This window comes from Gopherus evgoodei, chromosome 13 (genome assembly GCF_007399415.2).
Source record: "Gopherus evgoodei ecotype Sinaloan lineage chromosome 13, rGopEvg1_v1.p, whole genome shotgun sequence".
Taxonomy (NCBI): Eukaryota; Metazoa; Chordata; order Testudines; family Testudinidae; genus Gopherus; species Gopherus evgoodei.
Genome location: NC_044334.1, coordinates 335,303 through 361,283, shown reverse-complemented (window position 1 = coordinate 361,283; position 25,981 = coordinate 335,303). Strand labels below are relative to the sequence as shown.

Below are 25,981 nucleotides of genomic sequence, written 5' to 3'. Positions count from 1 at the left end.
AGCCCCACAATATTATATCCAAGACCCTAATCCACAACCATGCCAAACAGTAGGGGCATAGACAGTTGAGGAAGAGAAGGGAAGGATCCAGGCAGCTGACTGGGGCGTCACTCTCGAGTGCACCCTCAAAATGAGTGGAGCCCTATGTGGATATGCAAATGTGTATCCGCATCCATTCTGTGATCCACAAAAATTATCTGCGGATATCTGCAGATTTGCAGGGTTCTACACTGGGGACCGGGTTGTGGCTCTGAGGCATCTTCGCTAGAGCCCAGTCAGGGAGAGCAGTATGGGCAGCTGTGAGAATAGAGTCCAGTAGAGGGCAAACAAAATGATCAGAGGGCTGGGGCACATGACTTTTGTGCAGAGGCTGAGGGAACTGGGTTTATTTAATCTGCAAAAGAGTGAGGGGAGGGGGTTGATAGCTGCTTTCAACTACCTGAAGGGAGGCTCCAAAGAGGATGGATCTAGACTGTTCTCAGTGGTACCAGATGACAGAACAAGGAGTAATGGTCTCACGTTTCAGTGTGGGAGGTCTAGGTTGGATATTAGGAAAAACTATTTCACTAGGAGGGTGGTGAAGCACTGGAATGGGTTACCTAGGGAGGTGGTGGAATCTCCATACTTAGAGGTTTTTAAGGCCCGGCTTGAAAAAGCCTGGCTGGGTTGATTTAGTTAGGATTGCTCCTGCTTTGAGCAGGGGGTTGGGCTAGATAACCTCCTGAGGTCTCTTCCAACTCTAATCTTCTATGATTCTATGACACAGCCGGGGCTGCTCTGAGTCCCATCCGTCCACACACTGCGGGCATGTGGAGGGTTCGCCATGACTCCCTGGCTGGGCTCCATGCTGGCCTGGCCGCAGGGAGGAGAGAGACCTGTGGACCTGCCGGGCCCTGCACAGGCCCTGCACTCAGAGCCAGTGGAGGGTCAGCCGTGGCTCCCCACAGCTGCCCACATGGCTCTTACCGTGGCTAGGCTGCGGCTCCAAGCCATCTCCCTCCCCAGCCGGGTCCAGGAGAGCCGCAGCAGACCCTCCACCTGCCTTGGGTGAGGGGGCCTGAGCAGCCCCCTGCCCAGTATCCCTGCCCAGGGTAGGTGGAGGATCCGTGCTGCAGTTCCTAACAGCTGCTGATCCGGCTCTTAACATCAGAGCCCTGCGTAGATACAAAATTTGTATCTGCATCCGCACTGCTACCCCCGCAGAAATGGTCCACAGATATCCGCATCTGCGGATATAAAGCGGATACCCGCGATTTGCAGGACTCTAAAAATGATCGCTTTTGGCCTCCTACGTGTTTGGCAGGCCCAGGTTATGCAGGTGAGGGGGAGGAAGAAAGGGTCAACGATGGCGGCAGGGGCAGCCAGAAGGGCTTACAAGCAGAATGCAGCATATGCATGCCCAGTGGCAAAGGGTGGCTCTAGTATCCTTCAGCCCATGCAGCCTGACGTCCATCTGCTCAGAGGAGAGACCAATCCTGTCAAAAGGCTGAATCAAGGTCTGGGAGAGGCCCACTGTTTGGAGCCAGGAGTTGCGCAGCATAACCACCACCAACACGACCACTCGAGTCACCAAATCCGCCTCATCCCAGTCCATTTGCAGGGAGTATTTGGCCACCGCGGTGCCCTCCTCCACCAGAGTGCCAAACTCCTGGGCCAAACTCTGCAGGAGCGACTCCTGGAACTTTTTGAGGCCATCCCAGAGATTAAAATTATATCTGCCCAACAGTACTTGATGATTTGCCACCCGAAATTGTAAGCTGGTAGTCGAATAAATGTTTCTCCCGAAAAGATCAAGCTTTTTGGCCTCTTTGTTCTTGGGAGTCGAGGAGGCGTGACCCTGCTTGTGACCCTTTGGCTGGAAGAAGATACTTCTTTTTAGCCCCTAACTACTACTAACAACTACACATAACAACTACTTAACTAACACTATATATAAACTATTTCAAAAGGCCCTAAGGCACGAAGTTTGTAGGAGAAAAAAACACTAGCTCTTGCTAAGCAAGAAAGGCACTCCGACTAACTACTCCGGGTGGTAAGAAGGAACTGAGAACAGGGCCGTCCTTAGGCATAGGCAGAATAGGCAATGGCGTAGGGCCTCACACTGCCTGGGGGCACCACTCTGCAGGCAGCCCAGACAGTGTAGAAGCAGGGCTGCTGGGTCCTAGAGAGAGCCGAATGCAGCACAGTCTGAGGGACGGGATTGGCTGCTGGGGTCTCTGGGAAGGGGGGGGTGGGGGTTGGGAAAGGAGCTCACCTGTGAGTGTGACTCTTTCCCCCCGGCTGAGGTGAGGCGAGGCAGGCTCTGTGGCTCTGGAACCAGTATCCTTTGTTGTCTCCCATAACACCCATTCTTCTCCCCCCTGCCCCACGGAGCACCCCCTCCTTTCTCCCTCCTCCCCAGGAGCACCCCTCTCTCTCCTCCCTCCCCTCCGTCAGGGCTGGGTTGGGTGAGGTGCTGGGGGTAGGTGGGGGGAGGGGAGGCTGGCTGCTTGCTGAGGAATGAAAGTGAAAGTAACTCACTTCCTGGGCAGGCAGCCAGAATTGGAATGTCACACAGGGTTTGGATGGGGTTAGCCAGATGTGTGACAAATCGGGATTGGGGTAGGGTGAGCAGATATCCCTATTTTATAGGGACAGTTCCAATTTTGGGGTCTTTTTCTTATATACGCTTCTTTTACCCCCCCACCCCCCCCTCCATCCCTGTCCTGATTTTACACACTTTCTGTCTGGTCACTCTAGGTGGGGGTAATTGGTGCCTATATAAGACAAAGCCCCAAATATCTGGACTGGCCCTATAAAATCAGGACATCTGGATCTGGCCACCCTAGCTGGGGAGCGCCTCTCCCCCGGGCTGGCAGCTGCCAGCGATCCATCTCATCCGGGGGGAGCTGCATAGAGCAGGATGAGCTGCTGTGGCTCCATGGCTGCCCTGTCCCTGAGATCAGATGCTGTGCTAACTTCACCATGGTCCATAAGGCTGGTGGTGGTGCCCATTGGCGTGTGATTGGACCTGAGGGTTTGCTGCTGCTGTTGCCACTCTGCACCCCAAGAGGTGGATTTTGGGGTCCTGCAGTTTTCCACCTATCTCCTCCTCTACTGCAGCTGTTGGACCAGCGGGCTAGGGGGTGAGCCAAGCATGAAAGCAGTACTGTGTTGCCATTTAGATTGTCATTTAACAGCTTTGTTTGCCAAAAATCTTGCTAACAATCCTGAATCCAATTTCAATATTATTTAAAAAAAAAATCAATATCTTAGCCAAAAACAGAAAATTAAGTTGTTGACAATTATTAGTGACGGGTTTGGTTTGAGGCAGGGAGTGGGCCAGTTTTCATCAGAGAAACAAAAAATGTTGACTGACTTTCCTATAGCCTGTTACTCCTGATAAGAGCCCTCTAACAACTGTAATATGCTCATCTCCTTACTAGTGTATAAAGCAGGGGTCGGCAACCTACGGCACACGTGTCAAATAAGGCAGGCGAGCTGATTTTTGATGGTATGCAGCAGCAGGCTGAGCGGCTCAGCCCATCACTGCTCTGGGGTTCCAGCTGCTGCCCTATTGCCAGCTGGGATACCAGCCATCGGCCCCACTCAGCACCTGCTGCTGGCCTGGGGACCCCCAAGGAACCCCAGGCTGGCAGTGGGCTGAGCAGGCCAGCTGAACCACTCAACCTGCTGTCAGCCTGGGGTTCCATTCACTCAGCCGGCAGCGGGCTGAGCGGCCTGGTGGCGGGCTTAGCAGGGCCGATGGGGGGTTGAGTGGCTCAGTCTGCTGCCAGTCTGGGGTGCCAGCAGCACTCAGCCTACTGCTACTCCAGGGTTCTGGCTGCTAGCCCCTTGCCAGTCAGGAGCTCAGCCGCCAGCCCCACTCTGCCTCCTGCCAGCGTGGGTCAGCAGAATCCCAGGCTGGTAGCGGGCTGAGGGGGGATTGGCGGCCGGGATCCTGGCTGGCAGGAGTTGGTGGTCAGAACCCCAGACCAGCAGCGGGCTGAGCAGGGCCTGGGATCCTTGTCTAGGGTTCCAGCCACCAGCCCGCTGCCGGTTTGGGGTTTCATTTACTCAGCTGGCAGTGGCCTGAGCAGGATCGGTGGTCAAGACCTCAGATAATAACAATAGTTTATTTATATAATATAGACATAGAGAGAAACCTTCTACAAACATTAAAATGTATTACTGGCACGAGAAACCTTAAATTACAGTGAACTTGGCACACCACTTCTGAAAGGTTGCCGACCCGACCCCTGGTATAGAGTGACCATATGTTGTACTAAGATTCTCCTGCTTTTTTTTTTCCCTGTGAGTCAGTATAACTTTTGCCAGCCCAGAAGTTGAGAAGCCAATGTTTTACGTTTTCACAATGTTTTCTCCAACTTTCATAAAGTAAATACATAGTTAATATGAGTTAAAAAGGCCAGGGACACTTCTTTGTGAAGAATCTGTACAGCAGATCATGCCCATAGACGATCCAGAAAAGAAATTTGAGGTTGAATTTTTTAATGTTGTGATGGATAAAGCAGTATCTGCTGTTGATGAAAGGTTTAATACCTTGCAAGTACACCATGAACAGTTTGGATTTTTGTATGACATAACTAAATTCAACGAAATAGGAAAACAAGAGCAACTAATGACAAAGTGCAAGAACCTAGAGAGCCTCCTGAAGCACGGTGATAGTTTTGATTTAAATGGACTTGAACTGTACGAAGAATTGAGTACACTGTGATCAATGTTGCCACATGCAAAATCGGTGATGGACATTGTACAGTTTATTCATACCCGCAAACTTGTTGACATATATCCTAATCTGTACATTGCCACTCGTATTCTACTGACAATTCCTTTAACAGTAGCATCAGGAGAACGGAGTTTCTCAAAACTAAAGCTCATTAAAAACTATCTCCGCTCTACAATGAGTCAGGAACGCTTAACTGGTCTTGCTATTCTTGCAATCGAACAAGACACGACTTTGTCTTTGTCATACGATGACATTATTACTGATTTTGCAGCCAAAAAAGCCAGAAAGATTGCTTTTAATTAAAAACAAATCTTTGTTTCAATACCTCTTCATATAAATTTCCAATAAATTTTTGATAAATTAAAAAAAATTTGCATCATTCTGTCATCAGAATTTTTTCTACAGTGCTGCTTCTTTAGTGCTAGTCCATCAGCATTACAGTGTGCTTAATTAAGTTAAACTGGTTTTAATAACGTGAATGTGGCAAGTTTTCCAATACTGTAAGCTTATGTTTGTGTTGCTAAGAGCAGATCAGGCATAGGGGCACCAGTTTAATAATCTCGCCTAGGGCACCATAAATCCTAAGGCCGGCCCTGACTGAGAAGGCATAGGACTGGCAACGCTTGATATACTGCTGCATGAATGCAGCACTCCAAAAGGCGCCACAATTGGCCCTATAGATACCACTAAGGCAAAAATCTCCAACGACCACGCACGCACCTAGAATGGAATCGACATGAGCAAACGCTCCAAGAAGAACTGTGAGTACTCAATCATAAATCTGAGTTTCACAATTAAAAGTATGTTTTAAACCCAAGTCAATTAGAAGCATATGGCCCAAACCTGGCTGTTTTAAGGAAAATAGGTCTACCTGTATGCCATAATTCAGAGTTCCAGCTTTAACTGTTCTCATCATTCAGAGCTGAAAGCAGCGAACGGGCAGCTATAATCCCAGCAATCCGAGGAGCCCGTACTCTGATGGCCCAGCAGTGGAATAAGAGATGTCAAAACCATATAGATTGGGAATGAATGAACAAATCTGCTAAACTTCAGATTTACTGCCAGTGCTGTTAGCTACGTATTAACAAAGAAATATAATACCTTCTATTTCACCCTTGGACATTCAGAATAGAAAGACTTATTTTACAGACAGCACTAGGAACTTACTTTCAGGGGGACTATATTTCAAATAGGCAGTAACTAACCACTTACAAGACAGGCAACTGAAAAGAGGACTTTGCATTAAGGAGTAAGAATTCTTTGAAGTGAAAAATTAATTTGTCCTATTAACATCTCAAAAAAAATCATATGAGGAAGAACACTACAGAAAGTAAACTACTGTCCATTACTGATGCTAAACTTTTTCCAATACTCTCTGCAAAACAAACTTCTTCAACAAGGCCTTCAAATCCTACCTCCTCCTTTTAACAGCTTTATATGCATGTGCAAGTGCTCCCCGTAAAGCAGAAGGAAACTACAGTGAAAGACAGATGTAAAAAAAAAAAAATCAAAACCACCTCAGTTACCACATTATCCGACTGCTGCAGCTTGTCATCAGTTTCTCCCCACACACATATAAAGCCACTGTTTGCCCATTTCCATCATACACTGATCTTAATGTAAACACTGCAGGACACAAGTCCACACCCAGATTCTCTCCCGCACAGAGACCCTCCCTGAGCTGAGTGCATTAGGGAGCAAGTTACACCTCCTTGAGTCTCACAGTATATTAATAATTGATTAGAAAGTCAGAGGGACCATTGTGATCACATGGTCTGACCCCCTGTATAATTGTATTGGAATCCAGCTGCACAAGCACCAGCACTGATCTACTGATCTAAGTTAGCATAGCCTCTGGATGCTCTAACTGGCTATGATCTCTTCTAATGAAAAATAAACAAGTTGTGAACTGACATAATTCAGGTGTGCTCCACCCAGCTCCGGCCCATTTTGCCAGGCCATGGTGGGGCTGCTGACAAAGGAGACACTTACACTGATTTAAGCCAGGTAAAAACTGCCCTACACCGAGAGAATTCTCAGCTCATCAGTTAAGGCCACATTGTCACCTAAGTGGCAAAAAGTGGCCGGAGTAGGATGAGAGAACCTGGACCTTCATCTTTTATTCGTCTGAAAAGCATCGTGTTTTTGTTTGTATTACCATAATGCCTAGGATGGTATTATTGAAACAGTACTAAAATAATAGCAAATAGTTAATACTAGTTACAGTTCAAACATCATCCACACAAAACTAAAGGAAAATAAGTCCTAAGTATGGGTGCTTACCTTCCCAAAGTCTTTGACATGATATATTTCTCTCTCAATTCTCTGGGATACGCTGACTGATCATCCACCATAAGATCAGAAAATACAAACGCTGGGAAGATGAGTGGAGATAATTTTTTGTTACTAACTTCAAAGACTTTGTTACAAGGAGTAACTACTATTCCTAAATGTTAATATTCAACAACTAAGAGAGTGCTGCACATTAGAAGTAAACATAACTGAAACAAAAAATTATATTAAAAAACCATTGCCCACGTTTTTGAAACTGTTGTTCTTTAAGATGTGTCACACATGTACATTCCACCGTAGATGCATGCATGCCCCACGCACAGATGTTGGAGATTTTTGTCCCTCAGTGGCAACAGTCAGAGTTGCTGCAGAGCCCTCTGTTGCCACACACTACTGTATGCTGGTATAAAAGGGCACTCCAACCCCTCTCAGTTCCTTCATACTGGACAGACTCCAATGTGGAACGGATATATGCAACCCATCTCAAAGAACAACAGTGACAGAAGGGTAGGTAATATTTTCTTCATTGAGTGGTTGCACATGTCCATTCCACTGTAGGTAACACAAGCAAACAGGTACGGAGGTGGGTTCAGAGTCTACCTGAACAGAGAGTGTAAGACCATCAATCCAAAACTTGCATTGTCTCTGGACTGACAGGAAATGGCATAATGAGAAGTAAAAGTGTGGACTGAAGACCCCGCTGCTTTACAAATGTCTACAATCTGCACTTGCATCAAGAAAGCTGCAGAAGGTGCCTGCGCTCTGGTAGAATGCGCCAATACTCAATCTAGAGGGATTGTATTAGCTAGTGGGTAGCATAAAAAAAATACATGAAGAGATCCAAGGTGAGATTTTCTGAGAGGAAACTGGTTAGCCCTTAGCTCTGTTTGCAACTGCTACAAACCACTGCACAGAGGATCTGTTACCCAAAACTGGGCCAGCTAGAAAGCTTAGGGAGGACTAATGACCCACCAGAATTTGGCAGAAAGCAGCACTTTTATTGTACTGATAGCTAAGCTCAAAAGCAGGCGGGGGCGGGGGGTCACACACACACTTGCATACTCACACTCCCATGATAACCATGTGGAATTTTATTTTCTTCAGGAATTTGTTCAACTCTCTTAGGTCTAAAATAGGCCTGAGGCCTTTTTTGTCTAGTAGATCAGGAAGTAGCAGGAATAGAAACCCTTATCCCTGAGGTTCAACAGTACTTCCTCTAGGGCCCCTGACTGAAGAAGAGATTGGACACCCTGTTGAAGGGCAATCTCATGAGAGTGGTCCCTGAAGAGGGTGGGTAGAGGAGAAGAACTGACCTGGATGGCATACCGTAGTTCCACCATGCTTTCAGACTGGTAGGTCTTACTTATGTGAGCCCAAGCACTTAGGAAGTGGGATAAGTGATTAGTAACAAACAATGAGGAACAGATGGGGCTATGGTGACAGGTTCACTGTCCTTGACAAACCCATCCAAATGACTGTTTGGATGAGGCAGCTGGATTGGATAAGCCCACTGATGATGAAGAGAAGAGCAGTGGAGGGCATCTCTTATAACTTCTGTCCTTTTTCCTTAGTGGATCATGGGATTGGGAAGCAAACCCCTGCTCTCTGTATAGCTACTGTGGGCGACACTGCTTTCTTTTTCTGATGGGGTATAGACTCCAAGAGATTGAGTGTTGCCCTGGAATCCTTAAGGTTATGAAGCCTGTTGTCCGTTTTCTCTGAAAAGCTGGAGGGACCTTCGAAAGGACAGTACCGGATAGTTTGCTGTACGTCTAGAGGTAGCCCCCAGACAACCACAACCACGAACACCTTCTCACAGCAACAGCCAACACCATGGTTCAAGCAGCTGAGTCTGTGCTATCCCAACTGTCCTGCAGGGCAGTCCTAGCGACCAGTTTACTCTCTTCAGCCATTACTGCACACTTTTGTCTTCAGTCCTCAAGTAGTTTGTCTTTAAATTTCATCTCTCCCAGAGGCGAAGTCATGTTGACTCAAGAGAGTTTGTTGATTTGCAATCCTGAGTTGCAGGCTTCCTGAGGAATAAAATTTGTGACCAAACAGATCCAGCTTCTTTGAGGCTTTGCTTTTTGGCACAGAAGCTTTTTGTCCCTCTCTATCATTGGCAGCTGCCACAAGAGAACACAGAGTGGGGATGAGAGTAAAAATGTTCATACCCCTTACAGGAGACAAAGCACCTCCTCTCAGCTCATTTTGCTGTGAGGTCCCAGGAGCAGGGGGCCTGCCTAAGGGCCTTGACTGGCTCCATGATGGTTTCATGGCTGCACCATGGTGCTGTCGCTGATACCAGGATGTCCACCAACTTGTGAGAGCTTTCATGCACCTCTTCTGCCTTAATGTCAAGTACAGAGGCCACTATTTTTTAAAAATCTTGATGAGCAATGTGGTCCTCTGGTGGTGTCACTTAACTGCTCAACCACCTCATCAGGTGACAAGGATGAAACAGACATCTGAGGTGGAGCTTAGTCTGTGACTAGTGGCTGGGGGTGCCTGAGTGGCTTCTGGATGCTCAGTACCAGGGAACGGTGCTCTCGGTACCAATGCCTCTGGTGCACTCTCCATGTCAGCGAGCAAGATGCTTCAAGGGAAGTTCTAGATGGGGGGTACACCAGAATATGTCCAGAATGACCATTAATACGGGCTCAAGACCCATCCTTGCCTGGGCCATTGACCCTTAGAAGGATCCCAGTGCATGGCCCATGGTCCCAATGATTCTGATGGGGAGGTATGTTCCCCAGCCTGGGCGAGATACAGAGAACTTCACCTCTAAGTCCAAGGAAAAGAGTCAGATGCTTCTGACAATGGAAGTTCAAATCCAGAATGGACTGGTAAGACGTAGTCCGAGCCCGAGGACAGCAGTACCAGGGAAATCATGGAAGACTTTCCTCTAAACAACATGGATTTCTGTGGAGGCTTGGGTAGCAGCATCACACGATCTCGATGAAGCAAGGTATGAAGCACAGGCAGTACCAAGAAGCTAAGTAAGTCTCTTACAGCTGCATATGCCTCCAGAGTTGCTGCAATTGGCACCTTCTGTTGGCGCCATAAATGTCTTTCAGGGGAAATGTCTGGCACAGGCTTCAGAGGCAGCAATCCCCTCTTGGGAAGCCTTAAGCATTCTGAAGGGGATTTATCCCACAAATGCTTCTTCTGGTCTCTGGTTCCGTCAGGGTACCAACACAGGCAAGCGAGGCACTGAACCAGAGGACTGCCTAAGCCTTTTCTTTGGTACTCGGGAACAATCCCAAGGAGCAGCAGACATTCCAGCAAAGAGCTCCATACTGAAGTAAATGTACATGGGGCACTCACCCCATGTGACAACTCTGATAGGGGTCAAAGTGCTGCATCCACAAGCAAGCACTTAAGCCTAGTCATGCTATCTTTTTTCAAGCGGAGCTTGAAACCTTTGCAGATGTAACATGAGATTCCCCCAAACATTTCTAACAGGTCAGGTGTGGGTCACTGACTTGCATGGGTTTCACAGGGGTCCAGCAGGACTTAAAACCTGATGAACATGGCATCATTCCGGTAGCTGTCCCAAAAGATAGAAAGTATCAAGAGAGACCAAATGCAGCAACCCAGTACTAAAAATTGTCCAACACTAACTATAACTGACAAATTAATAAACAGGATCTATATACAGAAAAGGAGTGAGGAAAGCACTTGAGTTAACAAGTTTGAATTACCATCACTGGTGGTAAGGAACTGGTTGGGAAGTCATGGTGGTTCCTCTCATACCACCATGCAGTGGTGTGTGGTGACAGAGGGCACACCAGCCATCCCAACAGGTACTAGTGAGGAAAAAATATCACCAAGACCTGTACATGGGGCGCACACACACACCTACAGTAAAATGGACATATGCACAGTCATATGGCAGCATCTTATGTATAAAGGAAACAAACTGAAAAATGAGAGAGAGGATTTTTTTTTGTAGTGTTGCAATGAATGCATGATTCTCACTCTTAGGCCTGGTCTACACTACATGTTTAAACCGAATTTAGCAGCGTTAAACCAATTTAACCCTGCACCCGTCCACACAATGAGGCTCTTTATATTGATATAAAGGGCTCTTTAAACCAGTTTATGTACTCCTCCCTGATGAAAGGAGTAGCGACACTGCTTTCTTTCGGTATTGCTATCTTGGATTAGGGTTAGTGTGGCCGCAAATCGATGGTATTGGCCTCCGGGCAGTATCCCACAGTGCACCATTGTGACCACTCTGGAAAGCCATCTGAACTCGGATGCACTGGCCAGGTAGACAGGAAAAGTCCCGCGAACTTTTGAATTTCATTTCCTGTTTGGCCAGCGTGGAGAGCTCACCAGCACAGGTGACCACGCAGAGCTCATCAGCACAGGTAACAATGCAGTCTCCTGAGAATTGAAAAAGAGCTCCAGCATGGACTGCACGGAAGGTACTGGATCTGATCGCTATATAGGGAGAGGATTCCGTGCTAACAGAACTTCATTTCAAAAGACGAAATGAAAAAAACATTTGAAAAAAACTTTCCAAGGCCATGATGCAGAGAGGCCACACCAGGGACTCAGTACAGTGCCGTGTGAAAGTTAAGGAGCTCAGACAAGCCTACCAGAAAACCAAAGAAGCAAATGGAAGGTCCGGGGCAGGGCCGAAAACATGCCGCTTCTACGCTGAGCTGCATGCAATTCTAAGGGGGTCCGCCACCACTACCCCACCCCTGTCCATGGATTCCGAGGTGGGGGTGGTAATCTCAGCCATGCCTGAGGATTCTGCGGACGGGAAAGATGAGGAGGAAGAAGAGGAGGAGCTTGCTGCGAGCACACAGCCCTCCGTTCTCCCCAATAGCCAGGAACTTTTTCTCACCCAGACGGAATTACCCTCCCAGCCCTCCCAAGCCACTAGGCCAGACAATGAAGCCATGGAAGTGACCTCTGGTGAGCGTACCTTTGTAAATATAAAACATGGTTTAAAGCAAGTGTTTTTTAATGATTAATTTGCCCTGAGGACTTTGGATGCATTCGCGGCAGTACAGTTATTGGAAAAGTCTATTAACATGTCTGGGGATGGAACGGAAATCCTCCAGGGACATCTCTATGAAGCTCTCCTGGAAGTACTCCAAAAGCCTTTGCAGAAGGTTTCTGGGCAGGGCAGCCTTATTCTGTTCTCCATGGTAGGACACTTGACCATGCCATGCATGTAGCAAGTAATCTGGTATCACTGCATGACAAAGCCTAGCTATGTATTGTCCCAGTGATTGCTGGCATTCAAGCAACATCCGTTCTTTATCTCACTGTTATCCTCAGGAGAGTGATATCGTTCATGGTAACCTGGTTGAAATTCAGGAATTTAATTAAGGGGACAGACATGGCCATTCCTATGGGCTGTTTGCCTGTTGCTTAAAAGAAATCCTTCCTTGCAGGTAGCCAAGCAGGGACGGGGGGAGGAGGGGAGGGATTGGCACTGAGCTTTTTCAAGTTTGGCTAGCAGTGATCTTCCATGATACCAGCCACACAGTAGGGGGAGGGATAAAGTGATCATCCCAGAGAATTGGATGGGGGGGTGGTTTCTGCTTCTGCATGTTAACAGGAAAGCAGCAGCACTGAACAGGATTTGCTTGGTATTTGAGAAAGGAGGGCACTGTGCACATGAAGGCTGCAGAAGCCGAAAGACAATGGCTTATCATGGATGCATGCAAGCTGAATTCTGCTGCCCGGACCTGCATCTGTGAGATCTCTAACACCAGAGCTGCAGGCACTCAATATTAAGATGCAAAATGCAACCTTGTAGTGAAATCACACGTGCTATGTAAGGTGAACAATGTTGTTCACCGTGAAAGAGTATAAACATTGTTCTGTAAAATGTATCTTTTCAAATACTTCTCTCCCTTTTTTACCTCCCTCAGGCAGCTGCAAATTTTTCAAGCCTCCCTACTCCATCCCGAAGGCTATCTCATATGAGGCGGAGGAAAAAAAAGACGTGAGGCGAAATGTTCTCAGATATCATGGAAGTAACCCACAGTGAAAGAGCTCATCTGAATGAGTGGAAGGACGTGGTATCAAATTACAGGAAAGATGCCAGTGAACGCGAGGACAGCAGGGACCAACGTGAGGAGAGGAGAGGACACTCAAGATGAGAGGTGGCGGCAGGAAGATCAGAGGTGTAGGCAGGAAGATCAGCAGTGGCGGATGCAACGCTGGGGCTGCTGTGTGATCAAACTGACATCCTCTGACATTTGGTGGACCTTCAGGAACAGCAGCAGGGTCACAGAGTGCCGCTGCAGCCCCTGTGTAATCACCCTCAGCACTCACCATGTTCCATATCCTCCTCACCCAGACGTGTAAGAACATGTGGGGGAAGGCTTCGTGCACCCGCCCACTCCACCCCCATGGACAGCCCAACCAAAAGGCTGTCATTACTTTGAAATATTTTTAGTGGCCTTTTCCTTCCCTCCTATCCTCCTCCCAAACCACACCCAGGATACCTTGTCAGTTCTCTCTCTCTTTTTATAATGAATTAATAAATACAACATGATTTTTAAACGATAGTGACTTTATTTCCTTAGAAAGCAAGCTGTAATCGAAGCGGGAAGGTGGGTTGCTTACAAGGACTGAGTCAATCAAGGGGGAGGGGTTATCAAGGGGAAACAAACACAGCAGTCAGACCGTACCCTGGCCCATGATGAAACTCGTTTTCAAAGCTTCTCTGATGTGCACCACTTCCTGGTGCGCTCTTCTAATCACCCTTGTATCTGGCTGTGCATAATCAGCGGCCAGGTGATTTGCCTCAGCCTCCCACCCCACCATAAAGGTCTCCCCCTTACTCACACAGGCTGTGGAGCACATAGCAAGCAGCAATAACAATGGGGACATTGATCTGGCTGATGTCAGAGGCCAGCATGCCTTTAAACGGCTAAATGCACATTCTACCATCATTCTGCACTTGCTCAGCCTGTAGTTGAACAACTCCTGACTCCTCTCCAGGCTGCCTGTGTATGGCTTCATGAGCCATGGCATCAAGGGGTAGGCTGGGTCCCCCAGGATAACTACAGGCATTTCAACATCCCCAACTGTTATATTCTGGTCTGGGAAGTAATTCCCTTGCTGGAGCCGTTTAAACAGAGTAGCGTTCCTGAAGACGTGAATGTCATGAACCCTTCCCGGCCATCCCACATGGATGTTGGTGAAACGTCCCTTGTGATCCACCAGTGCTTGCAGCACCATTGAAAAGTACCCCTTGCGGTTTATGTACTGGGTGCCCTGGTGCGCCAGTGCCAAGATAGGGATATGGGTTCCATCTATCGCCCCACCACAGTTAGGGAATCCCATTGCAGCAAAGCCATCCACTATGACCTGCACGTTTCCCAGAGCCACTACCTTTCGTAGCAGCAGCTTAATGATTGCTTTGGCTACTTGCATCACAGCAGCCCCCACAGTAGATTTTCCCACTCCAAATTGATTCCCGACTGACCGGTAGCTGTCTGGAGTTGCAATCTTCCAGAGGGCTATTGCCACTCGCTTCTCAACTGTGAGGGCTGCTCTCATCCTGGTAGTCTGGCGTTTCAGGGCAGGGGAAAGCAAGTCACAAAGTTCCATGAAAGTGCCCTTACGCATGCAAAAGTTTCGCAGCCATTGCGAATCGTCCCACACCTGCAAAACTATGCGGTCTCACCGGTCTGTGCTTGTTTTCCAGGCCCAAAATTGGCTTTCAATGGCTAGAACCTGTCCCATTAACAGCAAGATCTCCAAAGCGCAGGGGCCCGTGGTTTGAGAGAATTCTGTGTTCATGTCCTCATCACTCTCGTCGCCGCGCTGCCGTACGCCGCTCCTCCTCGCCTGGTTTTGCAGGTCCTGGTTCAGCATAGACTGCACAAGAATGCGCGAGGTGTTCACAACGTCCACGATTGTGATCTTGAGCTGAGCAGGGTCCATGCTTGCTGTGATATGGCATTTGCACAGTTCATCCAGGAAAAAAGGCGCGAAACAGTTGCCTGCTGCTTTCACAGAGGGAGGAGTGAGGCTGTACCCGACGAATCACCCGCAAACAATGTTTTTGCCCCCCCAGGCACTGGGATCTCAACCCAGAATTCCAAGGGCAGGGGAGACTGTGGGAACTATGGGATAGCTATGGGATAGCTACCCACAGTGCAATGCTCGGAAATCGACATTAGCATCGGTACGTGGACGCACACACCTAATAATGTGCTTACTGTGGCTGCGTGCACTCGACTTTATACAATGTTTTTAAAAAACGGTTTCTATAAAATCGGACTAATCCCGCAGTGGAGACGTATCCCTAGATCAAAATGTAATATCTGCAAATACTTTTAACTCACCTTTAAAATTTACTAATTTCAGGTGCATATAACAATGTTCAAGATTTTGTGTACAAAAAGTAGTGGGCAAATATAAAATATTACCTTTAACCACGGTTTCCATCTATTATTTTCTCTCTAGAGCATTTAGAAGGAGCACAATTTAAGAAAGACGCTATTAAATCAATTTGTCTTTGTACTTTATTTTACCTTTGTTAGTCTGTACAGACAGTGCAATTTCAGAATTGTGAGTCAATGGGAGCCTTTTCCCTTTCCCAATAAGCTCTTTATTTAAAAAAGTCCCATTTGCACTGTGGTCCTCAATGTAGGCAACACAGGAGTTTCTTGGTCCCATTTCCTAAAAAAAAAAAAAAAAAAAAAAAAAAAAAAAAAAAAAAAAAAGTAACAATACAGAAAGATGGCTTTTATCCTGAGGCTGTAATGAACCATATCAGAGTTAATAATTTATTTTCCTTAATTAAGGAAATAATACATCATGAAAATGGTTTTGAACAATGTGTTTGGCAACACTCTGTTATCGGTGGTGAAGAAGAAAAAAAAAAGGAAGCCAGTCCCTGCCGAAGAGAGAAAAAGATGATGGACACAGCCAGTGACTGGAGCCTAAGGAAAAGTGAGGATGATGTACGTGGGACTGCAAGAGATAACATGAAACAAATTCATATCTACACCAGGATGGTCTACGTGATCGGTGACTCCATACTCAGAAGAACTGACAGGCCTGTTATCACACCAGATCTAGAGAACAGAAAAGTGTGCTGTCTGGCAAGAGCAAGGATACAAGAGTGGATGTGAGACTGGAGAGGACCTGATGGGAGCAAGGAAAAATCCAGTGACTGTTCTGCATGTTGGGATGAATGACACTGCTAGATTCCCATTGGAATGGATCAAGGACGACTACGCTCAGCTGGCTAAGACATTTACAGATGTGGAAGCTCAGATGATTTTCTGTGGAATACTTCTCATCCCTAGAGAAGAAGGGTGATGACATGAAAACATAATGAAGATCAACTGAGGGCTAAAGGATTGGAGCTACAAGGCTGGTTTGGGGATGATGAATCATTGGGAGGCATCTAGGGAAGGACGACTCTTCTCAACAGATGATCTCCAGTCAAATACCTAGAATATTAATCTTCTGGCACCAAGGTTGTTATGACTGATAAGTGGGGAGGCCTGAGGGAAACAGCTGAAATGCTTGTACACAAATGAAAAGAGTCTAGGCAATAAAATGGAGGAACTGGAACTACTGGTGCAGGAGGTCAAACAAGATAGTATAGGGATCACAGAAACATGGTGGAATAGCACTCATTACTGGAATATAGTTATTGAAGGGTATGTGCTGTTTAGAAGAGACAGGAATAAAGGTAAAGGTGCTGGGGTAGTGTTGTACATCAACAAAGCAGTAAATTATAAAGAAATACAAAGCTATACTATAGACAAAACAGAATCTGTTTGGGTCAAAATCACTTTGGGGAAGGATTGTAAAAGAGGTTCTGTGGGGATAGTGTTAAGGACCTGCTATAGATCTGACGTGATTATTGGGCCTAAAAATTTACTTTAAATTCAACAGTGAAAAGTAAGTGAAAGTTCACCAAATGTTACAACCTATAACAACTGTTAATAGACAATAGGTCGAGTTGTTTTTAATAATAGTTATAAATAAGTGCAAAAAAAAAAAAGAGACAAAAATTAGATTCGTCCTAACAAAAAAAGGCCTACTAATATAGCTTAAAACCTGTTAAAATCATGTTTAGTTAAAAAAAAATGTAAAGTCAGAAATGAATTAACTAAAATTAGTGTGGCAAATATTAGGCCTAGCTGGTGAACAAAATAATAAGGGGGAGGAACTATGATGCCTACTTTTCCCCCTTCGGGAGTTCTTAAAAGAGACTTGGGGGAGCAGGAGGGGGGGGGCGGGGACTGAAGAGATCTCTGTCCTGTCCCACCTTGCATCCTCACTCATCTCATCTTATCTCATCTTCTCTGACCCCAAGACAGAAGGAGCAGACCAGACTGAAAGACTTTCAGCCCAGGAGGAAGGCCAGTAGGCCTTGCTCTTGTTCAAGGAACTTTTGTTTTTCACTTGAAAGTCCTAAAAATCATTATATCATCATGACATCCAGCCCATCTGTGTGGATACCTAATTGCCAGCACCGCAGAGGCACGCAAGGATCCTGTTCCACCCCCTTTCCTTTTGTCCCCTTTCCTTCCTGTCCTATCTTATGTCTCATTCTCTTGGCTTGTCATCAAATCCTCAAATCAGCTGTACTGCATCAGCACAGGCAGCTGAGATGACCACAATCCTGCCCTCTCTAAGGGGACAAACCCAATCAGATGATGTGTACGAGAATCCAAGCAACAAGTGTCACAGTCAACCTGCCAGACAAAGCATTCATTCATAACTGTCCAATGTTCCAAAAACATCAACAAAACTGAATTTCCTCTACCTTTTCTATCATCTCTCTCCCCACCACCTTGTGTCTATCTGTTAGAAACAGAAGTAAATACTCCTCATGTATCATAACTGAAAGTAAAATTACTCTTTTTTGATGGAAAGATTAATAAAAATAAAAAACTAATATTGTAAAAATTTTAATTAAGTTAGTTTTGCATAATTATTCAATTTCAGTTTCAATATAAATGCTTGTTTTCATTTCTTGTTTTTTTCTGTGTTTAAATCAATAAACTTTCAGTTTTAAAATAAATACCTTTAAGTGTTTGCCAAGAAACCAAGTAAAACCAAGGCCTCCATTAAAAAACAAAAACAACTAAGTATCACTGTTTTAATGTTACACAATAAAAAAGTTAAACACCTTTTAACTCTTTTTAGCCCTTAAAATTAATACTAGAGACCCCTAGGTCAGACTCAGACATGGATAGTGATCTCTTTAATATTATTAAAGAGACAAATACTGTTGGGAATTGTAGCATAATGGGATACTAACCTCCCAGATACAGATGGGAGAATAAATGCTATTAATACTGTTGGGGTACAATTATTCTTGGATGTGACAGATGACAGTTTTCTTCATCAAACTGTCATGGAACCGACAATTTAAGACTAGATTTTAGTAAGTAGTAAGGACATCATAGAAGAACCGATTGTAGGAAATAACCTTGAATCGCGTGATCACAAGTTGATTCAGTTTAAATTAAATATGGACGCTCCCCAACTTCCGCAAGCATTCCATTCTGGAACACCTTGAGTAACTCGAATTTTGTGTAAGTTGGAAACATATCCAAGCATTACGCAGAAAAACAAAACAAAAACACATTCCTATTTCTAGCTTATGGAACTTCTTCCGTAACTGTGGATTTGCATAAGTCGGGTTTGCGTAACCCAGGGGCATCTATAGAAGGATAATCGAAACCAGATCATCAGCTATGGTTTTTGATTTCAAAAGGGCAAAGTTTAGGATATTAAGAGAACTAGTTTAAGAAGTCAACTGGACCGAAGAGCTCAAAGACTTAAAAATGCAGAGGAGGTGTGGAATTTCTTCCAAAAAAAAAAGTGATTCAGCCAGTTACAGACCAGTTAGTTTGCCCTGTGGTATGCAAGATTTTAGAGCAAATTGTGAAGGAAAGGATAATGAAATTCACAGAAGTAAGTGTAATGGGGATGTAACGCAACATGGATTAAACAAAGGTAGATCATGCCAGATTAACTGATTTCCTCCTTTCAGAAAATAAATGAATTTTTAGATAAGATAAGTGCAGTAGATTTAACATATGTGGACTTCACTAAAGCATTTGACACAGTACCACATGGGCAATTAATAGTTAAATTACAGAAGATGGGGATCAGCAAAAGCATTGTAAGGTGGATAAGGAAGTGGCTAAAGGAGAGAAGGCAATGGGTTGTACTGAAAGTTAAATTATTGGACTGGAAAGAGGTTAATAGCAAAGTTCCTCAAGGACTAGTCTTGGGACCAATGTTATTTTTAATAATCATCTTGCACAAAAAGTACAAGTGTGCTAATTAAATATGATGATAATACAAAGTTGGGAGGTACTGTCAATACAGAGGAGGAACAGAACATTATAAAGGAAGATCTGGCTGACCTTGAAGACTGGAGTGACAGAAATGGAATAAAATTCAATACTACAAAGTGCAAGGTCATGCACTTAGAGTCTAATGAGAATTTCTGCAATAAGCTGGGAACTCCTAAATTGGAACTGAGAGAGGAGAGACACCTGGGTGTGTGGGTTGATTGCAGGATGACTATGAACTGCTACCAGGTGTGAATAAGGCAAATGTGTTCCTACAATTTATTAGGTGAGGTATTTCCAGCAGAGATAGAGAAGTATTAGTGCCACTGTATAAGACATTCGTAAGACCTATTTGGTCACCCATGTTCAAGAAAGATTAAAGTAGGAGAGGTCCAGAGAAAAGCTACTGGCATGATATTCTGGGAGGATTTTTTGTTCTTTTTTTTATTAATTTCCTTCCTCTGAAGCCTCAGGAATGGATATGGCTGGAGATGGGACACTTAGTGGAGTACGCCAGGCTCTGAAGTGGCACCAAGCATTCTCTCTCTCGGTTGCTTAGCTGGCTGGTTCTTGCTCACATGCTCAAGGTCTAACTTATCGCCATATGTGGAGGCAGGGAAGGAATTTTTCCCCAGGTCAGATTGACAGTGACCCTGAAGTTATTTTTCCTTCCTCTGCAGTGTGTGGGGATGGTGATTATATAGTTCATTTAATCATTTCTCTGCCTTTGCAACAGCCTCATGTACTGGTGCACCATAGTCCCTCTTTGTTAGGGCCCTTAATGTGCGCTCTCTGACCTAGCGGTTGGAGCCAGGAGTAAACTGTGGTCACGCCAAGGGACAAGCCAGAGTCAGAGCCAGAAGTCATGCCAAGGGTCAAAGCTGGAGTCAGCAACTGGGGTCTGAGTGAGGAAGCAGGAATTAAGAAACAGAACTGGTAACAGGAGCAGGGAGGAGACACAGTAGGTAGCAGGGTCAAGGCATGGTAGCAGGAATAAGGAGCAGAAACCAGGTGAGGAAGCAGAGACTTGGTCTCAGAGGTCTGCACAGCAACAGGCCTGGCAACTAGTCAGTAGGTATGTTGCTCAGACAAGAGATGGAATAGAAAGAGCAAACTTTATAGCGAGTGGTATCCAATCAGCAGTGTTCTGTTAGTCATCTGACCCTGTGCACTCAGTGGGTGTAACTTTTGGAGGTGGGGTTTTAGCAACAGTTCCCTCATCTCCCCTTGCAGCTCAGTGGTGTAGAGGAAAAAGCTCATGCTTTCAGCAGCCCGACTGCCCTGTGTTTGAGACCTGTAGCATCCCTATTCTCTGCATGTGGCACATAATAGTTTAGTCTCCTGGAAACTGTAATACTTTGGTCGAATTTTGGTTGTTGAGTTTAGCGTGTGGCTGCTGAGTGATATCAGTGGTCTCTGATGTACAGGTGGTCAGACCAGATAACCCAGTGGTCTCTTCTAGCCTTAAACTTTATGACTGAAAACTATGAAAACAGGGTGGATAAAAATCAGTGATTTAAAAAAAAAGATTTTTATTTAAATTAACCACACTTTAAAAAAATAAACCTATTTAAAATTAAATTATGACAACCGATGTTAAGGCCTACATTTACTATAATCTATTAAAATCATGTAAATTAAATGAAAAACTATTAAGCAGTACATGTTCACTCCCAAAGTTTTATAGAAAGTCAAATCTCTGAACTGCTAGAAGTCACTGGTAAACATCTGAAACCAGAATTTTCTGACATGCTAAATCAGCTTTTGACAGCAGTAGCCTCTTCTACATGTGCAGAGAGGATATTTTCTTCATTTCATTTTTTTCAACTTATTCAGCATCAATGACTAGTTCCTTCAAAGATCTGGGAGTTGAAAAATAAGGAAAGCTTGGTTTCCTCTTCCAATTTATGTAGAAAAACAGTGAGGGGATGAAATCTACTAGTTCTAAAATCTTGAAATACGTAGTGATCAGAAACCATCACAGATTCATTAACTTCATATACTTCTTTTATAGAATAAATCAGTTGGTTTTAAATGCCAAACATGTTTTGACACCTTTTACATCTTCTTGTGTATCGAGTACATTTAAAACAGTTTTATTTGACCAATAAAAAACATTAATAGATTCTATTGCCAGAAGGGACCATTTTAATCATCTAGTCTGACCTCTTGTATAACCCAGAGCATAGAGCTTCCCTAAAATAATATATCTTTCAGAAAATCATCCAATCTTGATATAATTCTCAGTGATGAAGAATCAGCCCCAATCCTGGGTAAACTGCTCCAATGGTTAATTATTCTCACTGTTAAAAATTTACACCTTATTTCCAGTCTGAATTTAACTAGCTTTAGCTTCCAGCCATTGGATCATGTTACACCTTTCTCTGCTGGACTGAAGAGCCCACTATTAAATATTTGTTCCCCATGTAGGTACTTATAGACTTATCAAGTCACCCCTTAACCTTCTCTTTGTTAAGCTTAAGAGATTGAGCTCTTTTCATCCCTCTCCTGGTTCTTCTTTGAACCCTTTGCAATTTATCAGCATCCTTCTTGAATTGTGGGCACCAGAACTGGACACAGTATTTCAGCAGCAGTCACACAAATGCAAAATATAGAGGTAAAATAACCTATCTACTCCTACTCAACATACCCCTGTTTATGCATCCTAGGATAGGATTATGTCTTTTGGCCACAGTATTCATATTGAAAGCTCATGTTCAACCAATTAGCCATCACATCCCTCAAATCTTTTTCAGAGTCACTGCTTCCCAGAATAGAGGTCCCCCACCCTGTAAGTATGGCCTACATTCTTTGTTTCTTAGATGTATACATTTACATTTAGCCATGTTAAAATGCATATTGTTTTCTTGTTTGTTTACCAAGAGATCTAGGTCGCTCTGAATCAGTGACCTGTTTGTCTGCTTCACTACCTGTCATCTGCAAACTTTACCAGAAATGATTTTTTGTTTTCTTCTAGGTTATTAAACAGCGTAGGAGCAAGAACTAATCCATGTAGGACCCCAGTTTAAGATCTGTAAGTTAGTTATGCTGGTTTTGCTCATTTTTAATTGAATTCCAGTTTCCACCCAAATAGAGGTTGACAGAAATCACAAGTAAAAATTAAAATCACCCACTAATAAGAAATGCATCATTCACCATTTCTAACAAAATAAAAATAAAATGTAAAAAATAAGAACTCAAATAAATATATGTTTCGCTATATAACTGTCTAAATAAATGCGGATAAATATAGCACATACTCCTGGTAATACATTTACTGTAAAGGCTATATTTAGTTGCAAATCAGTATGTTTTAATGGTTACCAACCAATGAGAACCAACTTTTCTTTAAGAAAATAACTAAGTAAGAAAGTAAGATTAGAATTGATTAAATCAAGGCTTCCTGGTTGCTGATTTAAAACAATCCACCTGGTCTGAAAAGCAGCGAAGCTTTGATTTACAATTTTTCAGTTAATCCAGTTTCCTTCTTTACAGAACAGAGGGAAAGGGGTAAAACGGCCTTTTTAGTACCTACCCTGAAGATTCGGAAGTGCTTCTTGCTGTAGTTTTGGTATAAGCCTGTCTCGGTCAACCCTAGTTTAGCAAAGCTATAATCACAGCTTCTGTCTCTGCCAAACCAACACTCATCATTCACGCAGTCTGGGATTGGGGGGACAAGGAGGAAAAGAGAGAGAGAGAAAAAACACAAAATTCCAGTAAGTTAGACCTACCACTGCAAAATGGTACCAAATGATAGCACTTGGAACAGAAGACAAAGCAAGATTCATCAGACACTGCCTGAATCCTATGTTACTTCTTTATTTCTAAATAAAGATAGAAGACACTTGTTTCCCACCCCTCTTCTGTCCCTTTTAACATGATCACATTTTCATTCTTGTACAAGAAATGTTAAATGTGAAAGCAAAATAAAAACTCTCTCACTCCAAAAATTACAAATTCTGTTTGAGAAACACCAGAATTCACATGCATAAAGAATCAGACCCCTTTAAAATAAACTATGCGTAATCAGTCAATTTTTAAATGGTGAAAAGCTAATTTAAAGAACCAAAACATTAATACCTAGCGCAATGAGTAGTAATAAACAAAACTAAAACAACAAGAAAAAATAATGCCCAGATGTGGCAGTTAAAAGGTTCTCAAAAAACTAGTGATGTAACAATCCCAACTAATGCTTCAATCCTTACAAAAATGCTTAGTTGTACTTATGTAATTAATTACATTGGGATCATTCACGTGCATAACTGTTTGCAGGATCAGGGCTTAAAGTTTAATAATTTCTGTGAGTCTTTCATACAGCTACAGGGAAGATGCAAAGGCTTTTTTAAAAGTAGAAAACCAAATTGTCAGAGAGGCTCAGAGTCAGTTGTAATGCCTGAAACTATTTAGCCTTTTTTTTTTTTTTTTTTTTAAAGATTTACTAGATTTCATGTTGGGGGTGTCCCTTTAAGTTTCTTGCCCTTATAATTGTAATAATAGTTTTTCAAACATGCATCTAGTATTATATGATGTCCTCATTTCTGCAGATAGCTCCAAGGCATCTGCTGTTGCTCAGAACTGTCTGACAACAGCAATGTAAGATAAACACAACTCTGGTCAGTGATGGACAGGTGTGAAATTGTCTAGAATAAGATTATTTTTAGATTGCTGGTGCTTGGGAAAACTTCGAGCAATAACAGAGGTGCTCAAATTTAGTATTGTGATGGAATGATCAATGGACTAGAGAAGTTTCAAAAATCGAAGGCTGAGGAAGAGTGACAGTAAAAGAGACTTATTCCCCTGTCCCCACAGCACCCAGGAAGCTGAACAATGTATAAAGTAGTGGAAACCCTTCTCCTTAACAGCAGCTAGGTGGTTTTGGGGAAGGCACTAGAAGCAGAATGCACCTTTTCCCTTCCAGCAGCTAGAAGGGAGGTAGAATTTCAAATTCATTAGGCACCTCCTAGCTAGATCCTGATATAAAAGAAAATCTTTTTGTATCGACTCTGGGCTAATAGACATGGTAATTTTTCATATCCCTTTTTAAGAGGAGTCACAGTTACCACCAGAAAAATGCAAACACTGCCTGATAGAACTGTTATAAATTTATTCTATTAATCTATTTTAAAAATAAGGTAATTATGCATTAACAAAAGAAAACCTAATGGCAGACTGCTAACAAGCAAGTGAAGCTTGCTGTGGCTCTAAGGTCTATCTACTCCAAGTCAATACAGCAGACTGGCATGAGATAATAGTAAAAGCACTGCTCCCACAGTATGTCTGTACTAAGAATGTTGATCTGCACTTGACTTGCTCTGCCTAAGACCAGAAAGAGCATACAGACTGCAACTGAGTCACGCTGATTAAAACACCATTTTTTTTAGTTCTAGCAGATAGATGGCATGATTCTAGGCATCAAATTATTCTTATAGATGTCATTATTCTTTTTCTCACCTTGGGCTCAGTAATGAGATAAGTTAAAAGGTTTTGTTTCATTCTGCTCTGGGGTCAAATTCTACAAATATATGGCAATACCAGAGATCGGAAATAGGGAACTGAGATACACAGCATCTACAAATCTGGAGGAAGAATTATTTCAGAATTCTCCTTTACTGCCTCCCTATTTGCCTGACTAAGATTTTATGCTATTGAATGTTAGTATAGACCAGGGACTGGCAACCTTTGGCATGCGGTTCGCCAGGGTAAACACCCTGGCTGGCCAGGCCGGTTTGTTTACCTGCTGCGTCCACAGGTTCGGCTGATCGCGGCTCCCACTGGCTGCAATTCACCGCTCCAGGGCAATGTGGTTGGTGGAAAGCGGCAGCCAGCACATCCCTCGGAGCGCGCTGCTTCCCGCAGTCCCCATTGGCCTGGGGCAGTGAACTGCAGCCAGTGGGAGCCCCAATCAGCTGAACCTACGGACGCGGCAGGTAAACAAACCGGCCCGGCCCACCCAGGTGCTTACCCTGGCGAGCCGCGTGCCAAAGGTTGCCAGTCCCTGGGCTATACTAACATTCAATAGCATAAAATCTTAGCCAGGCAAATAGGGAGGCAGTAAAGGAGAATTCCGAAAGAATTCTTGCTCCAGATTTGTAGATGCTGTGTATCTCAGTTCCCTATGGCAGCAACATTTCTTACTGTATATACATTCCCTACAAAAATCCAAACAAAAACTGCAGTCACACCATCAATTATACTTCACCATTCATTCAAAAGTTAAATATTCCATTTTATTAAACTTCTTCGGGAGTTTTTGTCCTATTACACACATTGGCTTGAGAGAACCCACTATGGTATATACATACCATAATTGCAGAAACCCTTTTCAAGTGCAAAGAGTCGACCCCATGGCTGAGGAACGATTTCTTCAGGTTCCTGATCCTCAGGAATTGAAGGAAGTTCCTGAGTAGGAACTGTGTCCAAAGAACTGAGGGTCCCAGAGCTGGAAGACGACTGACTAGCACTCTGTGATCCACTGGAGGAAGAACTTGTACCACTCTGAGACTGCTGGGCACCTTGAGATTGCTGGGATTCATTTCCAGTCTCTCGAGACATCTTGGCTTCAGAACCAAAGTTTAAAACAGAGATTACTTTATATTGTATAGGATTTCTCATCACCAAAGCTAATTCAGCTGACAAATATTTA

At 44.1% G+C, this 25,981-nt stretch overlaps 1 protein-coding gene across 5 annotated transcripts in view; it reads right to left on the bottom strand.

Annotated features, from left to right (window-relative positions):
- CHEK2 (checkpoint kinase 2) overlaps window positions 1–25,981 on the bottom strand; it is a 49,918-nt gene that overhangs the window by 22,020 nt on the left and 1,917 nt on the right. For 4 of the 5 annotated variants that reach the window (XM_030582639.1, XM_030582641.1, XM_030582643.1 and 1 more), the window contains 4 exons: window positions 25,641–25,895; window positions 22,874–22,998; window positions 15,541–15,688; window positions 7,013–7,103 (listed from right to left, as the gene is read on the bottom strand). In XM_030582639.1, the coding sequence (XP_030438499.1) occupies window positions 7,013–7,103; window positions 15,541–15,688; window positions 22,874–22,998; window positions 25,641–25,890 (614 nt within the window). In that variant the 5' untranslated portion in view covers window positions 25,891–25,895. The remainder of the gene's footprint in view (window positions 1–7,012; window positions 7,104–15,540; window positions 15,689–22,873; window positions 22,999–25,640; window positions 25,896–25,981) is intronic. The other variant, XM_030582642.1, reaches the window with a different exon arrangement.